General features: G+C 40.3%; 2 protein-coding genes across 2 annotated transcripts; one reads left to right on the top strand and one right to left on the bottom strand.

Moving 5' to 3' along the window:
* Positions 1-1,708: 1,708 nt before the first annotated feature.
* Positions 1,709-2,239, top strand: LOC137966436 (histone H2B-like). Its single transcript, XM_068813043.1, has one exon. The coding sequence runs from the start codon at positions 1,736-1,738 to the stop codon at positions 2,189-2,191; it is 456 nt and encodes a 151-aa protein (XP_068669144.1). The 5' UTR covers positions 1,709-1,735; the 3' UTR covers positions 2,192-2,239.
* A 12,360-nt stretch (positions 2,240-14,599) lies between these two features.
* Positions 14,600-20,970, bottom strand: LOC137965978 (THO complex subunit 4A-like). Its single transcript, XM_068812399.1, has 5 exons — positions 20,581-20,970; positions 20,258-20,413; positions 17,730-17,798; positions 17,454-17,641; positions 14,600-15,512 (listed from the first exon to the last, which is right to left on the bottom strand). The coding sequence occupies exons 1-5, from the start codon at positions 20,740-20,742 to the stop codon at positions 15,323-15,325; spliced, it is 765 nt and encodes a 254-aa protein (XP_068668500.1). The 5' UTR covers positions 20,743-20,970; the 3' UTR covers positions 14,600-15,322.
* Between the last annotated feature and the right edge of the window lie 1,982 nt (positions 20,971-22,952).

The raw sequence follows: 22,952 nt of genomic DNA, 5'->3' as shown, positions 1-22,952 counted from the left end.
ATGTCTCGTGAAAGCATTACAACATCAATTGTCAAACACTTATTTAATTCTATATAGTTTTTCGACCCATCTTGGTTGAAAAATCTTACTTGAAAAATTATATGACTTTTACTGGATAAGATTTTTCAACTAAATAAGTGTTTCTAGGAAACATGAGATACTAATAATCTGTGGAAACATATTTCTACTATAAATGTCTTCCCAGTATTTTTCCTGGAAAAGGTACTAACAAGTTCATTAGAAATATATTTTTCTGATTATATTTCCAACCTAGATGAAAACTACAAACAAGGATTGTCACTCCCAAATTCTAACTAATAGAACATCGGGTATACCGCTTTTTTAAGGTTATTTTTTTACTACTTACACCATCTTAAAATTCTAATTCTTGACATATTATCAATATAATCATCAAAATAAACTTGAACTCTTACACCTACCCAATCTCCTACTAATGACTCGTTATGTGCTTTCGCCTGTGTATGAAACAAGCTACCCAACTCCATTATTCTTCCAAAAAAAACATCCACTTAGAGGGGTGAGTTATTGCCTAGTAAGTCCTATTCCCGACTATTACTTGGATCCAAAAAAAAAAAAAAACAAGTATTCAAATCGATTAAAAAACTCAAGGTTTAAAAATTCCACTAAAAGAAGATACGTTAGATATACAAAAAATTTTTGATATTGCTGATGGTAAGAATATATTCCAAAAATAAGATTTTCTACTAAACCATTATTGAATTTATGGAAAAATAAAATACTTTATTGGCATCAATAACTTGTTGTAATCAGAGTACATGGACCTCTATTTATAATAGAGAAAGTTATCCTTGTCCCAATTACACTCAGACTCTAACACTTGGAGATAAGTCCTAATATAATTAAATAACTCAATATAGATAAAAAACAAACATAACTCAAACTAAAACTCTTATTTGACGTGACCATAAGATAAAATACTTTTATGATTCCTTTTTTATCTTCCTTCTAATGTGATAAGGATGTCAGCTCATGGTAATCACGGTGGGTCCTATTTCTTATGGGTTTAGACCCATCTTGTGGGTCTTCCTTGGTTGTATGACCATCTCATAATAATCTTAGATATATAGGCTTTCCTTAGTTATGCGGGGTTAAACTTATCTTCCAACATAGAAAGAGTAACTTATTCATTCCATATTCTCAATTTTCTTCTTCGCGCACAGATTTAGCATATATGGATGTACATCTAACCATAGTAACTCCCAACACATGCCCCTAAACACATATCGATACGACTCCTTTCTTCCAATCAACCTTTATATAGTGCTACCAGAAACCAAGGATATATATATTAAATATGAAAATTAGCAACCTAATTATTTTCTCATGAACCAATATTTAAACTTGGAGCATTGGCTTGTCCGTACACCGGTCCATAAATTTTGGGCATGAGGAGACGAGCCCTATAACTTTGACTTAAAACTAGGAGGAAATGAGGTTCGTCATGAAGGAGCGTGCGAGCCGTCGATCACCACATTAGGCCGCGATAAAATCGATGGTTCAGATTATTCCAGCTTAGAGATCTGCATCGTCTCTCTCTCTCATCGAATCGAAACGTTTTCTCGTCTTCTATAAATAGTGAAACGCGAAGGTCATTTCTCATTGTCTCCATCACAAGCATTTCCTTCTCGTTACGTCCTCGCGTTCGCTTCCATTATTCGATAGACTTCACCGCGAAATCTTAAGTACCGGTTTGATGGCGCCGAAGGCTGAGAAGAAGCCGGCGGAGAAGAAACCGGCCTCTGATAAGCCAGCCGAGGAGAAGAAATCCGTCGCCGACAAAGTGCCGGCTGAGAAGAAACCGAAGGCCGAAAAGCGTCTTCCTAAGGAAGGCGGTGGCGTCAGTGATAAGAAGAAAAAGCGCACGAAGAAGGGCAGCGAAACCTATAAGATCTATATCTTCAAGGTCTTGAAGCAGGTTCATCCTGATATCGGAATCTCTAGCAAGGCCATGGGGATTATGAACAGTTTCATCAATGATATTTTCGAGAAGTTAGCTCAAGAGGCTTCTAGGCTGGCTAGATACAATAAGAAGCCAACGATCACGTCACGGGAAATCCAGACCTCCGTGAGATTGGTTCTTCCTGGGGAGCTTGCTAAACACGCCGTTTCGGAGGGGACAAAGGCCGTTACGAAGTTTACGAGTTCTTGATTCATGTGATAGAGATAGTTGGGGTTTCTCATTTCATGTTTCGTTTTTTTTTTTCGTTTCTATAGTTGGATTTTTCTTTCTAATGTAAAAAATCCCTGACCTTATGAAATTAGTTCTCCTCTTACCCTAATTCGTGAATTCTTTTCAATGTTTCTTTATTATACTTCAAAGATGAAGGATGAAAATCCCCGTCTTTCTATTAATTTGAGAATAGGGAGTTGGATTTCAGATGTATGTATCTGTTTGCTTGATCTGATAATCTGTATCTTCTTCTGCATTAGAGGTCAAGCCTCTCATGAACAAATCAAAGCGTATGCTTCTAGCAGATCTTATGGCGGTATTTGCGTCACACGGGGATTTTCTGTTCGGTAGCATTTGACTCTTCCATACGGAGTGTTCTTCTAGATAAATATTTTCCACACGCATGCCCTTTCCTATTCCACGCTACAAGATCCATGTGTGCTTATTTTTGTCGCATATTAAATAATATACTTAGGGTCAAGTTGAACATCATTGACATTTTTATTTCTTCCTGCCTGTCCATCTCTTCACCCTGGTGCAGAGCGATCGTGATATCTGTTCAGCGAATTGAATTTTCGCTCTCTTCCAAGTTGCAGTTGCTCTTAAATATTCAGGAGATTCTTCGATCGCTTTGATATATTTGAAGTGGCGTTATAAAGAAAAATAACGTGCACGGGTAGTAGCTTTTTTCTCAATGTCTTGTAGTTTGCTTAAGGTCGGGTCTGCAGGGAATCAATCAACTCTTTCATCTTGGGATATTTAGGGCTTTCGACGTTTTGTTGTCGGTGTAGAGCTATTGCGGGCAATTCAGAAAAATTGAGTGTGTTGATGCTCGCGAGGAGAAAGCGCTGCTTCTCCCTGGAGTTTTTCTGCGGAGCCATGAAAGAGATGTTCATATATTGAGCTCTGCGTTTTTTGTTCATTTTTTCAGCTTATGGAGCAGTGCAGAACCTGGAGCTCGAGTAAGGTAAGAACTGAGAAGTGGTGCAAGTTATATGACTTTTTGCGGTTCTTTTTTTGTCTTCCACTGTCCATGTTTTGGGAAATGATACTTTTTCGCTGATGGCCATCTGTTCACTAAAATTGTTATGCTGTTATTTGTGCTTCTGACGAGATTTTCTGGTTTTTACTGTTTTCCGAACTGATAACATATTTTACTCTTCAGGAGAAAGATTTGGGTACTAATTCATTGGGAATATAGTGTCTCTCTTTCACCTTTTTTTTCATTAGTGGCCTCTTCAATGGTGAGGGCACTGGGGTTGAAGAATTCATTGGTTCTTGGGACGACTGGTTATTGGCTGTTCATTGCTTCTCATTTGAAAGCATCCTGGTAAGCTTTTCTTATTCTTCTTGCCCTTGTTTATGCCAGTACTTTTTGAGAGAACGCAGGTAACTGAAAGTCAAAAGGGTTAAGCTCGTTGAAAGATTAGCTTTGGGGATGTTTTCATCTTTGGCATATCTGTTTCCATGTGTTATGGACTTTGGTATTAGTGCTTTCAAATGTGAGGGAAGTATAAAATATAAGAATAAAAAATAATATTGCCGTAATTATTTTTTATTAGGAGGGAACTATAGAAAATAGGAATAAAAAAAATATTACCGTAATTATTTTTGATCACGTGTAATCTATTTATAGAATTACAGAGAGAGATTGTAGGTGATTAGGACTTTACAATTTGAGTCTATATCTAATTCAAACACTAGTTATCTTTATCTAATTATATTTATCTCTATCTCTATCATGCCCCTACAAAATGGAGTTCAGAAAGGAGAGTCCAATATTGATATTCAAAAAGAATATTCTTGGAAGTGGTTTGGAGAGAGCAGAGGCACTCGAGGCGGTTGGTGCAAATGGAATTTCATCGTCAGGTGGCAGAGCAACGGCACTAAAGGCGGCTAGGGCGGACGGAATCGCATCGTCTGGTGGAAGAGCAGTCACTAGAGGCGGCTAGTGCGGATAGAATTTCATCGTCAGGTGGCAGAGCAGCGGCACTGGAGGTGGCTGGTGCGGACGAAATTGCATCGTCCGAAGGAAGAGCAGTGTCATTGGACACAGCTGGTATGGACGGAATTTCATCGTCAGGTGGCAGAGCAGCAACATTGGAGGCGGTTGATGTGGACAGAATTACATCGTCCAATGGAAGAGTAGTGACACTGAAAGCGGCTGGTACAGACAAAATTTCATCGTTAGGTGGCAGAGCAGCAGCACTGGAGGCAACTAGTGCGGACGGAATTGCTTTGTCCGATGGAAGAGCAACGACATTGGAGGCGGATGGTGCAGACGAAATTTCATCGTCAGGTGGCAGAGCAGTGGTGCATCGGCTTGTGGCGACAATTTTCGACGGCGACGTAGGCGCATGACCGTCAAAATAGAGTGTTGGAGCTCTGGCTCGCCGTGGCGGCGACGACGTACGCTAGCTGCTTGGCGATGACGAGTGGTAGCAATGACGGTAGCAGGACCAGAGTGACCTGAGAAGTGCACGACGTGATTGCACGGAGAAAGGGCAGAGAAAATACCAGATATGCGGAGGTAGTGGGTTGCAGCTACAGAGGCTGCTTCCGATAAGGATTCCCAATGACGACAGACTGGTTCTGATTAATCTATCGGAAGCTCTGATACCATATAGAATATAAGAATAAAAAATAATATTGCCATAATTATTATTGATCCGATGTAATCTATTTATAGAATTACACAGAAATTTGAGTTTATATCTAATTCAAACACTAGTTATCTTTATCTCTATCATTATCTTTATATCTATCATTATATTTATCTCTATCTCTATCAGAAAGAAGATGAGGAAAATAAGAGGATTGGAAAACTTGAGTTTAATCGAGAGCAAGGAAGAGGCAGAAATAAATGTAGAGAAAGGAAGAAGATGAGAACGAGAGAGATAAAAAGCAGATAGGGCAAGATGAACAACATTCTGCAGTGTGAAAACCAAATGTTATTTGATACAGGTAGCTAGATTCAACACAATCTAAACAACTCTAATCCTATCAAGATGAATCTATGATTAAAATGACCAGTAGTGTGCATCCACCACCAGAAATCATTGATCCAATTGATCGAGTTGTCCCAATGGTTAAGAGTTTTTTAACAGCTCAGCCCCAACCAAAACACCAAATGGTGAGACCTTGCCATAGGATGAATCGGTTACATGTAGACGCCGAGCTAGTTCCTAGGCATGTAAGATGTTGGCTAGTTTAGATTGCCCGTACGCCCTTTTATCAGAATATTTGGTCAAAAAGTTAAAATAAGTTCAATCTACTTCAACTCCTAATGGTTGGAACAGAATAAAAACAGTTTTGTGAAGTGGAGCAAATTATGGAAATGGAATCAACATAGGTTACACTACCCAGCCTGATCATTGAGCCTATCACATCTAATCCCTTCTTCATATGTATCAACTTGGGCTATAGATGAGAGATTGATTATCCTTCCTTCAATGCCTGTAGCCCTGGCAGTGTTTTCATTTTGTCTAGAAGAAGGTTTGTCAAGAAGAAGTGACCTGATAGAATGAAAGCAAGGATTATGTCAAATTCATAAAATTATTTGCAACCAAAAAGAGTAATTATTCTGTAGTTCTTTTACCTAGATGATTTGTATCAAACTGTGTCTCAATTCGATCCTCCGAGAGGCTGTAGGGATAGAACATAATGCCAGCATTGTTTATGGAAAAGTATGGATCGGTTTAGGATTATTTAAAGCAAATGGAAACAGAACATCATTCAAAAGTAAGGGAGATTACATTAAGATGTTAAGAGGAACATTAAGAGTCTGCAAATGCTCTGACTGACTTCAAAGAGCAGAGATCAAGTTTTAAAGCGTCTACTCGTGTGTCTCCATTCTCATTGAGAATCCTCTGCTTGACCTCATTAACAGCATCCATGTTTCTTGCAGCAATAATGACATGAGCCCCATGAAGAGCCAATACTCTCACTGTTTCTGCACCGATTCCACTCGCACCCCCTGCAGCACATTGTATAAAATAGATCATGATTCTCTTGTCACAACATTTTGACTTACTATCGTTAACAGTTTAAGATGTTCTATTGACAGAAATATGTTTCCTAACGTCTTTGTTCCCATCTTGTTTTGTTAGATCTTTGCTGAATCAAGCCTCTCAGATTCTTGATGAGGGAAGGCTGCTTGAATTCAAGAACTAAAAATTCATCTTTCAGGCAAACACCCAAGTTTAGCAATCTATCATTAGAGCACTTTCAACTAAGCTTTTCTTTGAGAATGTCTAGGAAGAACTACTTCAATGTGCTTAAAGAACCTCACTGTCATGCATAATTCATTTGAAAACCTGTTAAGCTTCAACACTTCTCCTAGTTATTCAATTAAGTAATGGCTGGATAGAAGATTGCACCATAAAATAGTTACTATCAGAAAGATTTTGAATTTCTATCTAGAGGTTAAAAAAACACCTTGATTGGAGCCTTCCAGAACAAAAGAGCATGAGCTCAATGTTGAAAGAGATGATGATACAATGGATCAATTGATAAAATTGTTTCCCTCGTCAAATCTGATTACAAGATGATGTATTTATACAATATAGAGAGTATTCTAGACTCTTCTGGAGTACATTACATAGGATACAGTATTCTAGACTTTTCTGGAATGCATGGCTCGTTGACACCTTCTGGATTCTTCTGGAAGAGCTGCTAAGGTGGAGAGCTGAGTGTTGTTGCTGTTGCTGAGTTAGCCTGGTGCTGCTGAGGTGGAAGTCTTCGTATTGCTAATACCCTCCGGCGAGCCAAGCAGGCCTGGCAGGACTGTGAGGCTCGATCTGAGTGTGCAAAATCTGGTGGTGGACAGGGGCTTGGTAAAGACATCTGTGAGCTGGTCTTTACTGGAAAGGAATGAAACTTGAAGAGTCTTGTTATGGACACGATCACGAACAAAATGATAATCAATGTCGACATGCTTGGTGCGAGAGTGCATCACAGGATTCACAGATAAGTAGGTGGCCCCCAGATTATCACAATAGAGAGTAGGTGGCTGAGATAAGTAGACTCCCAATTCAGACAATAAGGATTGGACCCAAACTAGTTCACACGTAGCATGAGCCAAGGCCTTGTATTCAGCCTCCGTGCTGGACCGTGCGATAGTAGTCTATTTTTTTGAACTCCAGCAGATGAGATTTGTGCCATAGAATAAGCAGTAGCCACTGGTAGATTTTCGGTCGTCGGGGCAACCAGTCAGCATCGGAGAAGGTAGCTAGAACAGGGGACAGTGAAGGAGAGAGAGTCAGACCATAATCCAGAGTCTGTTTCAAATATCGTAAGATCCGTTTCACGGATTGCCAATGAGAAAGACAAGGAGTATGCATAAATTGACAAACCCGATTGACAAAGAAGGCTAAATCAGGTCGAGTGAAGAGAAGATATTGGAGGCTTCCCGCCACACTCCTGTACATAGAAGGATCTTCCATAGAAGTAGAATCGAAATCAGAAAGTTTGGTGGAGGGAGACATAGGAGTACCAACAGGTTTACAATTAGCCATACTGATCTTGTATAGTAAATCAAGGATATATTTTCGTTGGGACAGGAAAATCCCATCCGTAGTTCTGTGACACTCAATCCCCAGGAAGTAATGAAGATTACCAAGATCTTTGACAGGAAAATCAGCACTGAGCAATTGAACAAGATGAGTAATGGCAGAGCTATCAGAGCCAGTGAGGAGAATGTCATCAACATAGACTAAAAGATACAAGACAATGGACTGATGGCGGTAAATAAATAAAGAAGTGTCAGATTTGGAGATGACAAAGCCAAATTCAAGGAGTTTGGTGCTCAGACGAGCATACCAGGCATGGGGGCCTGTTTAAGGCCGTAGAGAGCGCGATTAAGCTTGCAGACATAAGTGGGAAATTGAGGATGAACAAAACCACTTGGTTGAGACATAAACACTGTTTCATCCAAGGTGCCATGAAGAAAAGCATTTTGGATATCTAATTGATGAACCGACCAACTGTGAGAGAGGGCAATGGAAAGAACTAACCATATAGTTGTTGGTTTGACAACCGGATTGAAAGTCTCGGAATAGTCCAAGCCCTTGAGCTGACTGTAGACCTTGGCAACAAGTCGCGCTTTGCTTCGCTCGACCGAGCCATTTGACAGGTATTTGGTTTTGAAGATCCAGTGTCAGCCCACAACATGCTGAGAGGGGGAGGGAGGAACTAGGGTCCAGGTATTATTGGAGAGAAGGGCTTTGAATTCGAGTTGCATCGCGCGACGCCATTCCGGATATTTGGAAGCTTCAGTGACAGAGGAGGGTTCATCGGGAGGGACACGGGAGGTGAGGAGGGCGTGAAGAGGCGGCTAGGCAACGGTACCGTCGGTCCGGACTTTGGGAAAATGGAGGTGGGATTTGGATCGGGTGTGCATAGAGTGAGGGCGGGAAATAGGGGAAGAGGAGACGACGGAAGACGCGGGAAGTACAGGCTCACGAGGGGGAGATGAGGGCAGTGGTAAGAGGGGAGAAGTGGGTCGAGCTAGTGAGGTATGAGCAGGAGGGGAAGGTGTAGTGAAATCAGGGGAGGAAGGAGTGATAGGATTGGGATTGGCAGTGGGAGAGGGTTGTAAAAGGACAAAGGAGTAGGTGATGAAGGAGAGGGGAGGGATCAGAGGGAATGAAAGGGAAAAACAGTTTCATCAAACAAAACATCTCGGGAGACATACATACGAGAGGTAGGGAGATGATAGCATAAGTAGCCATGGTGACGAGGGCTGTAACCAAGAAAGACACAAGGAAGAGACCGATAGTCCATTTTGTGCCGATTATAGGGACGAAGATTAGGCCAACAGAGACAGCGAAAAGTTTTCAAGAATTTGTAATTGGGCTGACGGTTCCACAATTTTTCAAAGGGCGATTTGTGATCTAACACCACGGTGGGTAAGTGATTAACTAGGTAGGCAGCAGTAATGAAGGCATCAGACCAATATTTATGAGGAGCGAAGGAATGGGCAAGAAGGGCAAGACCGGTTTCGACAATGTGGCGATGTTTCCTCTCCACGGAACCATTTTGAGAGTGGGCATAAGGACAAGCCAAGCGATGTGAAATGCCAAGAGACTGTAAGACAGTATGAAGGGAGCGGAATTCACCACCCCAATCAGATTGTAGGACACGAATTTTGGTATGAAGTAAATTTTCAACTTGAGACTTGAAGGATAAAAATATATTGACGACATCGGATTTACATTGTAAAGGAAAAACCCACGTAAATCGACTGAAATCATCAACAAAAGAGAGGTAGTATCGAAAACCACCCCTAGACAGAGTGGGGGCAGGACCCCATACATCAGCAAATAAAAGTTGGAGAGGAGCAGTCGTCCAAGACGGAGAGGATGAATACGGTAGTTGATGAAGTTTGGCCTGACAGCAGGAAGAGCATTGCCCGGGTTGTGGAGAACGCGTGACTGGAAGTGAGAGCTTGGAGATGATGCCGTGGACTAATTGCATGGAGGGATGACCCAAACGAGTGTGCCATTGGGAGGGAGAGACTCGGGACCCAGTATGAGCTTGATAAGAAGTGGCGGGAGGGAAGACATACAGGCCTTGACTAGTAGGTCCGCGCAAAAGAATTTTTTGGGTACGACAATCCTTCACAAAGAAACAAGAGGAATGAAATTCAAAAAATACAGAATTATCTTCACAATTTTTTTTAACAGAAATTAAATTTTTAGAAATAGACGGAACATGATAAAGTTGAGGGAGGAGAAGAGTGCCAGAATTGGATGGAAGAACAGAGCTGCCAACGTGATGAATAGGGAGAGAATTACTATCACCAACGCAAACTTGATCATCGCCTTTATATTCTGTAGGATTGATGGATAAATTGGAAAAGTTATGAGTAAAGTGATGAGTCGAGGCCGAGTCGGATACCAGTAGTGATCAACAGGAGGTGTAGAAGCATGGGAGGGAGGAGTGTGAGAAAAAGGGCCAGAAGTAAGGTGGGCCGCTAAAGAAGGAGGTGGGGCCGCCTGATATGAATGATCAAAGCGGTGGTAGCAGTGTAGGGCCAGATGACCTGGACGGTGACAGATTTGACACGGGGGACGATGGGGGGAAAAGGCGGAAGACGGGGCATGACCGTCAGAGCGAACACACCCACGGGTGAGGGAGCCCCCTCTGCCACGAGAGCCGCGTCGGTCGAAACCCCTGCCTCTGGCGCTGGGGTTTGGACCGGCGTTCGCCAAAAATTCAGGGGAGGCCGGGAGGAGGGTTTGGTGATGGAGGAGGCGGGATTCGTGGCTAAGGAGATGGCCGTAGACCTGGGAAGGCAAAAGGGGATCCAAACAGGTCGTGAGGGAGGTTACAACGGAATCGAAATCGGTTCCGAAACCAGCCAGCAGGTAGGCGATGAAATCCCAGGAGTAGAGGACCTTGCCGGCCGCCGTGAGCGTATCTCGAAGGATTTTTGCTTTCTGATAATAGTCGGTGATGGAATCTGTCCCTTTTTTCAGGGTCATGAGTTGGTATTGTAGGTGCATCACGCGAGCCTGGGATTTGGAGGCGAAGAGATTTTCAAGGATGAGATAGATGTCTCGGGAGGTGGAGGCTTCGACGATATGGGCGATTAGGCGCTTGTAGAGGGAAGAAATGAGGACGGACATGAGGGCTTGATCTGTGTTGTTTCCAAATGGAATAGGAGGAAGGGTGGTCGGCAGGAGAATCAACGAGAGATTTGGGGGCAACGACAGAACCGTCAATGTAGCCGAAAGCGTTCTAACTGTGGAGGTAAGGCATGAGTTGAGCCTTCCACAGAAGATAATTTTCGTGGTTGAGTTTGACGGTGAGGAAATGGGAGGGGGACGGGAGGGAGAATGTGGGGAGATTTGGGGATTCAGCCATGGGTGACGACGGACGTGAGTCCTTACACGGCTCTGGATACCATGTTGAAAGAGATGATGATACAATGGATCAATTGATAAAATTGTTTCCCTCGTCAAATCTAATTACAAGATGATGTATTTATACAATACAGAGAGTATTCTAGACTCTTCTGGAGTACATTACATAGGATACAGTATTCTAGACTTTTCTGGAATACATGGCTCGTTGACACCTTCTGGATTCTTCTGGAGGAGCTGGTGAGGTGGAAGTCTTCGTATTTCTAATACTCAATATTCTACCATAGGAAAGTGATGTGTTCATAAACATCGGCCATCTGATGTTTGACACAAAAAACCGATAAAAGAATTTCAACTTTTCATCATAATCCTGAAAAAACTGAAGAATTGAGATTAGAGGTTTGTGCGAAAATGCTAGAGGCAGGAACACCAAGGAAGAACCCATAATATAAAACAACAACAAGGTGCCAAAGGCATGAAAAAAAGAGTTTGGATACCCAATCTATTTCATGAAAATCAAAAGAAACACTTCTTAATCGAAGCTGAATGGGAAAATTGAAGCCGAATCGAAGTAGAATAGAAGAAATCGACGCTGAAATGTCGAAAATCGAAATCGAAATGGGAGAAATCGAACAAAATCGGGAGGCATTTTAGGGGAAAAGAGAGTAGCGACAGGGAGAAGGGAGTAGGAGGCCGAGAGGGACAAGAGAGGGAAAAACGAGCGGGAGGGAGAAGGGAGATGGAGGCCGAGTGGAAAAAAAATTCTCAGGAAGAAGAGATGAGAGGAGGAGATCGAGAGGGAGGGTGCGTGAGAGAGACCGAAAAGAAAATCAACGAGGGTCCGCGCCTACTTCATCCGGATGATTGACAATATAATGAGGAATCCAGATTCCTAAACAGTAGAGATGATTTTTGGGTTCATTTGATTTATTAACATGAATTGGATGAACGACATCAGGAGATGAATTGAGCAATCGGTTCAAGTTTATTTCCTATGTCAAGTTGACTAACCCCCCTTAAGTGTTAAATAGAAAATTTCAAACACTCTAGCATTATAAAGAGGATCGTCATCAAGATTCCAAAGCTTAAATATGAATATGTCTTGGAGCGTAAGACAGACAAACTCTTTTCAAAACCATGTTAGTGCATTCAAATATTTTGGAATCCCTTCATTCATGTAGTTTTATCCTTATTCATGCTTAAAACTTAATGGTATAAACTGCAAAACAAAATGATAAATCATGCACTTGACTACATGATTGATCTATAGAAAGCAACAAATATTCAATATAAAGTATGATTAATTAATCTTTGTAGGCATGATTGATCATATAGTTTACTGATATGTTGATTTAGAAAGTATGATTGATCAACTCACATGGGCATGATCGATTATACCAAATGTTGTATACCTAAGTTATAAAGCATGATCATCAAATTATGTAGCCATGATTGATCAACTAAATTTTTGTCAGGCCAATGTATAGAGTATGTTCGATTAACCTATAGTAGCATGATTGATCATCTTACTACAAAATGTTTAGAAATCATTTTAATCGATCAACCCTTCTATGTAGCTTTTTTTACAATAGTTTAAAATAGCTAGTATCACAAAAAAACTTTTATAGGGAAATAACTTAGTTTCTCAATTCACACCCAGCCTCCCCCACCTATTCCATTTGGCCAACATATGGCTATATATAATAATAATTACATTCTAAGATATAATAATTTTACTATTGAATCAAATCTTGTAAAACTGTCAAGATACTCATTTGAGTCGCGAGTTACAAATTTTTAGTTGTTCATTCTAAATGTTGGTGTTTAACTTTTCAAAAAATCAATTTAGTTTTTAGAGCATTTGGATAGTGTACATGAATAATGTAAAAATATTGAGTAGTTAGAGGCTATCAAATTCTCTTGAAGCCGTCACGAAGCTTGCAATAAGCAAATACTCTGCAACAACTGTCTTTTCTCCCAATACCTCAAACTTCAAGTTAACCTAAAATTCTATTGGATTGCTATAATAAAGGTACCAACAAACAATTATCTTTGCATCTCTAGAGCTGTGACTGCAATACAAAGCCAAATTTTCTCATCATTCAAGGCTTAAAGCCCACATCACTTAAAATCTTGTAACTTTTTTTTGTTGTATTTCCTTTGTTTGCACGGCTTTATGGACCAAATCCCTTTGTACATTGACAAGGTGTTGATCTAAGGACGCTTAAGTATTGTAGTTACAATTTTTGACGTAATGTTTGCATAAAATTGTATTATTACTAAAGAGATTATTTTCAATTATTGTGCTATCTTCAACAAAATTTTATTGAAGAGATGGTGGAACAAGTGAATTGGTACCCTTGTGCAACTTATGACAATAGTACACAATATACTTGGTTCCAGATCTAGTTATATGAACGGGTTGGGTCAAGGCTAACCATCTTGTCTTAGGGCACCTTGAGTATCTTCTTCTTGCACAAAAGAAACTCAAGAAAGAGTTGGCCTAGACCAAATCATCTTTGAAGGCATATGAGGAAAGGGTATCTACTCAAATAATAGTGTCTATAGACTCGGCATAATCATAAATTATAGACTCAACAAGCTCAAAAGGTTGAGATGTGTGAATTTCTTCTAATGATGTGTGCAAAGTGAGAAAGGCTCTTGTCGGGTCCGACTTGAGTGACGTAGCAATGCACTTGTTATTTTGTTTAGATGTATATTGTTATGCGATTTTTTTAGAAAAATATTTTTTGTATATATTTTTCATGTACATTGAGTATATGTAATTACATTTTATTTATATATTTTTAGTATTTATTATCATATTTAATATATGTTTAAAAAGGAAAAGGAATTCTCAAAATAAAAAAATATGAATATAAATAACTTCAAAGAAAAATACTATTTTCTCCAATAAAAAATCAAATTAAGTCTATCAAAATTTCTAAAGAAAAATTTGAAATTCCATTGAAAAGCAGAAGTAATTTAATATTTTTACATTTGTGTAACTATTTATTAATAGCAACTATTAAAGATATGTAGGCAGATGGATTATTAGTTTTTCATATTTCTTTGATTTCTACTCGTGGCAACTATAATTTTTGCTGGTAGAATCTTTAGTTCATATAAGAAAAATAAAAAATAAAACAATTTAATATCATTCTACTAGCAAAATAAAAAATCCACCCGAAAAATAGTTATTAAATTTTCTCTTTATGGTATTTTTATTGATGAAAATTATATCTTTGATGATAGAAGCTTCACTTTTACCCTAAAAAATAAGCATTTTCTTGTAGAATTTTAGATTTTTCCATAATGGAGACAAATAATGCATCCCTAATTGGCATAGGTGTTGTTGTTTCACAAAATTGTCACCCCATTGCCTATCTCAGCCAGAAACTAACACCCTAAAAGCAAGCAATATCAAAAGATCTCCTGAAACCATTACAGAGTCCATTCCTCACAAATGGCAACAATACCTGGTTGGTCACAAATTTCCTATCAAGACTAATCATCAAAGTCTATGAACCATGCTGAGCCAAACAATTTAAAGCATCAACCGGCTCAAGTCGATTTTTAACCCACAAAAGTGATCATCTCCACTTACATTCTTTGCAAGATCCAACAAAACAAAGCCAGGCCACAAAGACAACAATGACATCAAGCTACCAAATATTAGATACTCGGTTAGGTTAAGAACAGCAAACCCTTCCGAAAACCTAGCTTAGATTTGCACGCAGCCTAACATTTACAGGACTTATAAGTCAGCATCTACACTAATGTTTTGGCTTGAGAACTCCAGAAAAAAAAACAAATTGTCATGTGTACTCCCCAGGCCCTCATACCATTCCAACTGACATGACATCCAGTTAAAGTTGCTTTCTCCCCGCCACAATGGTGCTTCGGCTTTCCCAAGCAGTCAACCTCGCTTTTTTTAGATCACGAGGGGCCACCCTCTGCCAAAAAACCAAAATAGTAGAGAAACCAAAAACAAATCTTGAATGTCACATGCCAATGCCATCTCATTAACCTACATAGCAGGTGTTGTATCTAAAAGACATAATAGAATGCCCCAAGCCCCACAAACCAGGAACAGATTGATAGTTGTGTTTTCTCCATCTCCAAAGAGAAGCACTCTCAGTAAAATACATAAATATTTCGGGGCATACTTGTATACTAATAACAATAAGATGTCGCAGAGAATGGATACTCCCCCATGAAAATCATATGATAAAACGGTTCTTCAATTTTCTTGCATTGCCTCAGAATGGTACTTGTCCAAATCAGCATCAAGGTCTACTGCAGAAACTGGATCGCTGCGGCCTTTTCCCCGCCCTCCACGACCCCCTCTTCCCCATCCACGACCACCACCTCCACCACCTCCACCTCCACCTCGAGGTCGTACAATAGCCCCGCCCCTTCCTAGCACTCCACTGTAGCAATAGCAGGATAAAGTAAGATTAGCAACAAGTTAGTGATGCAACTACAACTGCTATCAAACATCCTGTTGAATTACCAAGTAAAAAAATACAACTACTCTAGAGCTCCCCATAACAAATCAAGGAAGCTGTCAAATTGCTGACCTAATAACTAACAGCAAAATCAATTTACAACTCTGTTTTGATGGATTGTGTCATAGAAATATATATAAAAAAAAGAGAGCCTATTTGGCATAAACTGAAAGGTCCGCCATTTTTAGTAATGAATATAGAAGCCAAGATTCTCATTCACTGGGAAAGAAAGCACAGAGTACACAATAAGCCCCATAAATCCACAAGGTCCTCTATTACACATAAAGAGTTATGTCAAGAACAAAGGACGAAAACAGGTTAACTTTCTATTTCTCCAGATGGATCAACTGAAGTGTTGCACACTGAAAAATATCAGAAAATTCAATTAATAAGATCTTTTTCTTTCTAAATGATAGTAGACATTATCTTTTAATACAACAAAAATCAGTATTGAGAATACATTTTTTTATATCAGACAGCACACTCAGAGAAGCTGAATAATCCAGTGCAGGCTGCAGTCTACCAACCAAAACAGGGAAACTGAAAGCAATGGGTATTCACATTCCAGTCAATAATTTACAGAAGTTTCAACATTGACAATGAGAAGTCAAATAAAGATTAATCAATCCATTAGGAAAGTTCATACGTTGTATCCTTGATCCAGAAAAACAGTAGCAAATAACCTTTTATGGATCAAAGTCTAGGACGCTTTCTGTCAATAACCTCTTAGAAGAGAAGTCAAATAAAGATGAATCAATCCATAAAGGAAAGTTCATACATTGTATCTTTGATCCAGGAAAACAGTAGCAAATAACTGTTTATGGATCAAAGTCTAGGACGCTTTCCATCAATAACATAGAAAATACTCTTCCAAAATTGAAGGTGCAACCTGCTGAAGTTATTCTAAGGAAGACAAGCCACGAATGACTTTCTAGTCTCAGTTTGTAACATTTCAGATACAGTGTTCAGAAGAAATCAAACTTTACAAGCATGGTATAACAAGCCAATAGTTCTAGGAATGTGATACCAACTCCAAGAGGTTAGAATCACATTGGAAGGAGCCTGGCTTGAGAAATGTTGTGAAAGCCCCCTATGATTGTTGGAAGTTAGAGGAAGATACAACTTTTATCCTCACCGTATATGATATAATTTGTTATTTTCTTTTTTTATTTGAGCTTAGTCCTCCTTTGTACCCTTAAGGGTCATATATGACATTTGCATAAAAGAGACAGTAAATACCATGAAGGAGATCAGATGACCATGCAACCCTAATTCCAGGTTTGCTCTTTTTCAAGAAACTTTCTCCTCTCCTTTTCTAATTCTTCTCGTTTTCTTCTTCTCAATATTCTCTTTTTTATTTAATTTCTCTCTTTCTTAATTCACACTCTTCTCCTTAAGATTTAAACTACAATAAACCTTGTCAAACGTCAATGGTATTGAAGATCATGCCTAAATCAAGTAAGCAACTTCTTTTTTTTTTCAATTGACCAAGATAAAGTCATAAAACATGGAAGAGAAACAAGCTATCCTAGTTGAATGATGCACCTATTGACAGTGGATGATCACTACTGCACTTCAAGAACCTTGCTACAAAATTAGGACCATATGATCAAGAGAGTACAGGGTGTTTCAATTTTAACCAAGCTAACATATAAGATAGGATGATAATAATAAATGCTTCCCCATCATATTGAGTACAAATAACACTAAATAAAAATTTAAGGGGAAATGTGGATGTCTTATCCAGGCATCTCCCTCTTACAACTGACAGCCTTATTTCTAGCAACTAAGCCAATAGGGTTTCAAAAAAAAAAAACATAGATTAACACCTATAAAGAGATATTTAAAAAATAAAATGTATACCTCCTCAGAACACCAGTTGGAGTACTACCAAAGGTGCCATTTGATACCAAAGGCATAGCAGCGGGAGTGGGTATAGTTGTTCCCACAATCTCTATTTTCATAGGTTTCCCATCCAGCTGCACATTATGGTATCTCTTAACAGCTGCTACAGCATCTGCCTTGCGTGAGAAGACAACTTCTGCCGTTCCCTAAAAAGAACCACCCTTAAAATCTCAGGACTGAAATATGAATCTGGATAAACCAATCAAACAAGGTACAGCAGCTAATATAATATACCTTTGATCTTCCACTTCTATCATAATGAACTGAATACCTTTTCAGGTCACCAACCTCAGAAAAGAGTTCCTATAAAAACCAAAACTGATATCAGAATGACCAAACAATTTCAAAAAGAGAAGTGTGGTTACTGTGTATTCAAACAAAGCTTATGCTAACCTTAATAACATGAGAGGATAAAAAAATTAAATGCTGTCATAATACAGTTAATTGGAATCAAAATGAACTTATCATCATCAGTATCAAATTTTTTTAAAAATAAAGTATCATTGAGTAAATCAATGTCAGTTTAAAAAGCATTTGCCAGGCTGAATGAGAGCCTTAAAACCTCCACAAACCAAGCATCTATAATTTTTGTATAGATATTCTTGCTAAAAATAATAATTCTCTGTACTTCTAAAAAGAGAATTGCATCCATCAAATCAAGGTGTCAGTACCAGTATGAAAATCCAAATTATACAAGATCATAGAAAAGTTAAGACCGACCCTAATACACCCAGCCTCCATTATGCATTTTTTTAGGAAAACGAGACTTTTTTTTCCTGAAAAATGTCTGATATGTGCAAAATCAAAAGTACTCCAAGATTCTAAGCAACATACAAAATATGGGTTTTCAAACCAAGATTTTCAAGTTCAATTTTTTCCCCCTAAGAGCATATTAGAATTAAGAAAAAAAAATCCACAAGATGAACCACAACTGTTTTTCTTTTCTCTACCAACTAGCACAAGAGATACCACTAGGGATAGAAAGACCAAAAGAGTGAGAGAAAAAGAAAAGAGTATGTGGGAGAGAGAGAGAGAGTCCCCCCCCCCCCCCACAAAAAAAAAAAAAAAAAAAGCAAATTGTATCAACGTGATAGCAGGATCTTTTTTTTTTTAAATGGTGATAACTAATTGAGAGAAAGGCGAGAATACAATGCAGTGCCCCCAAAGGGCAGCCATGGTACAACAAAGAAAAAAATGAAAGAACCAAATGTAAATAACAGGTAAACAAGGCACAAGAAGGTCCTACATGAAAAGAATCCCCACAGCTAGATGTTGCCTCTTAAGTTCTCCTCATAGCAAGAAAGTAGGCCAAAGTTGTTGGCCTTCCTGAGATACAGTCAACTGAGAAGAGATGCATACTATGTCATTGAAAAACTAGTACAGACTCCAAAGCAGGAGAGTTCATTCAAATACCCAACTGCTGATGACAGCAAGTTACCTTCGCTCAATGGAGCTCTCAAAAAATAATAGAAGAGCTTAAGCGCTTTGATATCGGGGATGTAGTTCAACCGCCAAAGAATATTCATAGTGAAGAATTACTAAAATCCCCTGGCCACAACTTGGAAACTCAGCCTTTGTACGTCAGGCTCAGATAGACCAGGAATTATGAATTGGTAGCTGTCGTTAGACACCAAACCTTTACTTTTTTCATGGATGATTGATGGGAGCATGAAAAATGCAAAGGAGTACTCATAAGTTTGCAAGATGGTCCAACCTAGAAGTTTTTAACCAAATTAATGCAGACTTCAAGCCAAATTTGCTTCAAACGTAAAGATCCTCTCATTATGGAAACCCATAGCCTTCAAGTTAAAAATACATATTTTTATGCTATATCACTCCATCAGACACTCGTTTGCTTAATTTCATTTGACACAATCCTCATCTGTTATGGTGCTCAACCCATGCTTTCCTAGAAACGAATATCCAGATACACCTCCAGCATCCTGCTTGCCATGACCAACCAGAAGGTGTACTGACTAGCCATCATCAACTACTACCCATTCCAGCTACATTTCTTTCAAATTTGTCTCCACCTGTCACTCCTACATACGCAGTTTAACTGTGTAAAAGGACATAAAACAACCAGATAATTGCCACCTAACCACCATAGGAGCCAACTTTTTCAAGAACCAAACTTCTGAATAATTCTTCTGATAGGAGAATTGCTAGAGACTCGCTACATCAGCCACCAGATGTATCTCTGCCACTAATGGAGAACAACCACAAACCGGTCATGTCAGCCATCGGATATTTTCCTCCAATAATGGACAAAATACCCTAAGCCCTTAACCTGAAAGGAGAGTAGCCACCTACTTTGTCAGCCATGATCAACACATCCCCAATTTTTCAGTTTTAGTTACTAAGGGTTTGTCAGAAAAGAGAAATGTCATCCTACTTGCCATGTCCATCGCCACACACGTTTCCTTCAATTTTCATGTAAATATGTCAGCTTATTCACTTGCGAGAAAACAGACATCCACTAACCCTCTTTGTTTTCAGAAGAGTAGGACCTACACGTCCTCAATATCTTGTAGTCAACCATAACACTGGAGACCCTCGTTTTCAACGTCCAAAGCTCCTGAATCTCGATGAGCAATTACTGAATTTAAATCCAAAAAATTGATATGCACAGCGTACAGACACTTTAAGCACTTTAACAACATCGAAGATTTCGCAAATATATAAACCACGGAAGCAGCCAGAGAAGAAACCAGAAAACAGCCCAGAGCCAATAACCGGAGAGAGAAGAGTGAGAGACAAACCTTGATGTCCTCATTAGAAACCCCGTAATCCAAATTAGATATATAGAGTTTAGTCCCCGTCTCTAATGCTGCCGCTCTCCCGCTGGAAGCGGAGTGGGCAGGCACCTGATCCGAGAACATATCGTGTTGCCAAACTGACTCCGGCGCTTGAATCGGCTGTTTTCCCGCCATAAGAGAAAGGAATCATAGTTAAATCGAGATAAAAAATAGTAAAACCTAATTTACAATAGCAAACACCGTACAATGAGATTGTTCGATCAACATGTTAAAACATTAAATTCAAGAGCAGACTACAAGCAACAAAGATTGAAACCCCATCCTACCTTTCCCATTGAGTAAGGATTTGCTCGATTGGCCCCGCGATTAGGAAATCGACGCGCAGGACCCGGGCCTGACCCTCTGCCTCTGCCCCTGAAATTGCCCCCTGACGACTTTTTGTTGTTTTTTATCAGATCGTCAAGAGACATGTCCAAAGCACTCGACATCCTAAATAGGTCAAGCAGCCAAACAGAAGAAACGAAGAAGTAGAATACAGATCTGAACCAGTGATTTGTAGAGAAGGGTTTAGCAAAAAGAAGTATAGACGGAGCACAGGAAACTAGGAAGAGAGGAGAATGGGAGTGGCGAGAACGGAGACCAGAGAAGGCCGCAGAACGCCGATAGAATCATATATGTGTAAAAACGCGTTAGGGCTTCTCTTCGAACTTTGAAGATTCGGAATTTTTACCGGTCTTAAGTTCAAGCCTAGTGTCACGGTCAGATTCAGATTCGGGCCAAGTCCGTATAACCCAGCGGAATATCTACCCCATGCGGCCTAACTCTTCCGAAGAACTAACCAGCCTCTTTATCGCACGGATCTTCTACCTTAGCTCCACACACGATGTTGCAAGCCAAAAGAACGACGGAGAAACCAAAGAAATGGAAGAATAACGCTAATTTTGTATTGAGAAAACAAAGTTATAAACATGGCCACCCACTCACTCTCTTTATACACTTAAAGAGCAAACAATGCTAAGAATCCGAATTTCCCCCCCTTTACAATGGGAGAGGCCTCTCCTATTTATAGCATCCTCCCCTGGGCTTTAGAAGGCTCAGAATCCGTCCTGGTCCTTTGAAATCTCTAAAAACGCCTAGAAATTCGCCAGATCCTGAAAATTCGGTTTTTGGCGTCAGGGGCGCCCTGGTCAGGCGGGCGCCTGGAGACCTGGTCCTGAGGAAACCCCATTTCGCGCGCGGGTGGAGTCTCGGCAAGTGTAAGTACGTCTTCTTCCGCTGCTGGGGTTGTTGCGCACCTTGCTGCTTGGCCATCCGTTTGGCAAGTGTAAGTACGTCTTCTTCCGCTGCAACTGATTCCGGCCCGACCATATGTGCGCCCATCTTGGTTGTGCCATTGCACTTGGCCTTGGTCGTCGCTGCTATTGCTGTGCACTGGACTTGCACAGTCTTCCGCCTTGGTGTTTGGCCACACCATGGCTTCATCCCCTGTCTCATACTCCCACCGCCATAAGGCAGACGCCCTCTCGGATTGCTACAACTCGACATTGTCTTGCCATGTTGTTTTGTTTTTCGGTTGACCCTGCCACTTTGCCAAGTATTACATCCTCCGGGGCTCTCCCATTCGGCGCTCCTCTCGGTCTTTATGTGTTCCATTTGGCCGTCAGTCTGAGGATGAATACTAGTGGAAATTTTTTGACTAATTCCCAATAGTTTAATTAACTCGGTCCAGAATTTTCTTGTGAATATGGGGTTACGATCACTGATGATCATTGTGGGCACACCCCAGTGCTTCACCACTTGTGCCATGAAAGCTCGAGCAGCCTCCTCTGCTGTACAATCACCTGGCACTGTTACGAATGTTCCGTGCTTCGTAACCTGGTCCACCACTACCATGATAGACTCAAGCACTTCTTTCTTGCGCAAACCAGAAAGGAAGTCCATTGAAATAGACTCCCATGGCCGTTTTGGAATGGGCAAAGGCTATAACAAGCCTCCGGGCTTTCTTTGTTTCATCATATCTTGTTGATAGATAAAACATGTGTACACAAACTCCTCCACTTCGCTCTGCATGTCTAGCCGTTGGTAATCGTACTTAGGCACATAAAGTCGATTACTTTTGGTCTTGAGCAATCCGTCGTCAAGCCATAGTCTTTTCCTCTCACCCAAGGTTGTAGCTTGTACAATGCTGTAGGTCTGGGCGTCTTGGTGAAGTCTAGTGCGAATCCGGTCTACCAACGAAGTGCCAACATGTGTAATTGCTGCTAAGACTTGTAATCGCCAAGTCGCATTTTCCGTTTCTGTGACAAGATGGTCCTGCATGTGCGCAGGCACGCCTTGAACAAAGCGCATGTCTCCTACGTCTATGTGTGCGTCGTGCGCCACATCAGGTTCTGCTGCTACCGTACCGAGCGTGGTGTGCGTGAAGCAAGTGCTGCGCGTATATCCGCATCACGCATGATGCGTGTGAAGGGTCTGCCGCTTGCCGCATCACCCATTGAGGTTACTGACTGTTGTTCGCATAGCGCCACATGCACCTCTGCCTCTACTGCACGCACGAATTCCTTTTCTGAGTGTGTTCCAGCAATGCAATCTGGTGTTGTGCGCTGTATATGCGCCAATACCCTTGTGCCCTTTTTTCCATCAAAAGGCATAGCAGAATCCGTTTCTCTGCTTAAGTTATCTGCAGCAACATAGTCTT

Source organism: Aristolochia californica, unplaced genomic scaffold, assembly GCF_029961685.1.
Source record: "Aristolochia californica isolate CCGP_79_NKW_82.1479 unplaced genomic scaffold, dmAriCali1.0.hap1 SCAF_5, whole genome shotgun sequence".
Classification (NCBI taxonomy): domain Eukaryota; kingdom Viridiplantae; phylum Streptophyta; class Magnoliopsida; order Piperales; family Aristolochiaceae; genus Aristolochia; species Aristolochia californica.
Note: the sequence above shows the minus strand (reverse complement) of the source record. Positions and strands in the feature narration are given on the sequence as shown.

Excerpts from the sequence above, each read along its gene's own strand:
- LOC137966436 (XM_068813043.1), top strand. The coding sequence starts at position 1,736 with ATGGCGCCGAAGGCTGAGAAGAAGCCGGCGGAGAAGAAACCGGCCTCT.
- LOC137965978 (XM_068812399.1), bottom strand. The coding sequence starts at position 20,742 with ATGTCGAGTGCTTTGGACATGTCTCTTGACGATCTGATAAAAAACAAC. Across the intron at positions 17,642-17,729 it reads ATAGAAGTGGAAGATCAAAG|GGAACGGCAGAAGTTGTCTT; the intron begins GTATATTATATT and ends GGTTCTTTTTAG. Across the intron at positions 15,513-17,453 it reads CCAACTGGTGTTCTGAGGAG|TGGAGTGCTAGGAAGGGGCG; the intron begins GTATACATTTTA and ends CTATTGCTACAG.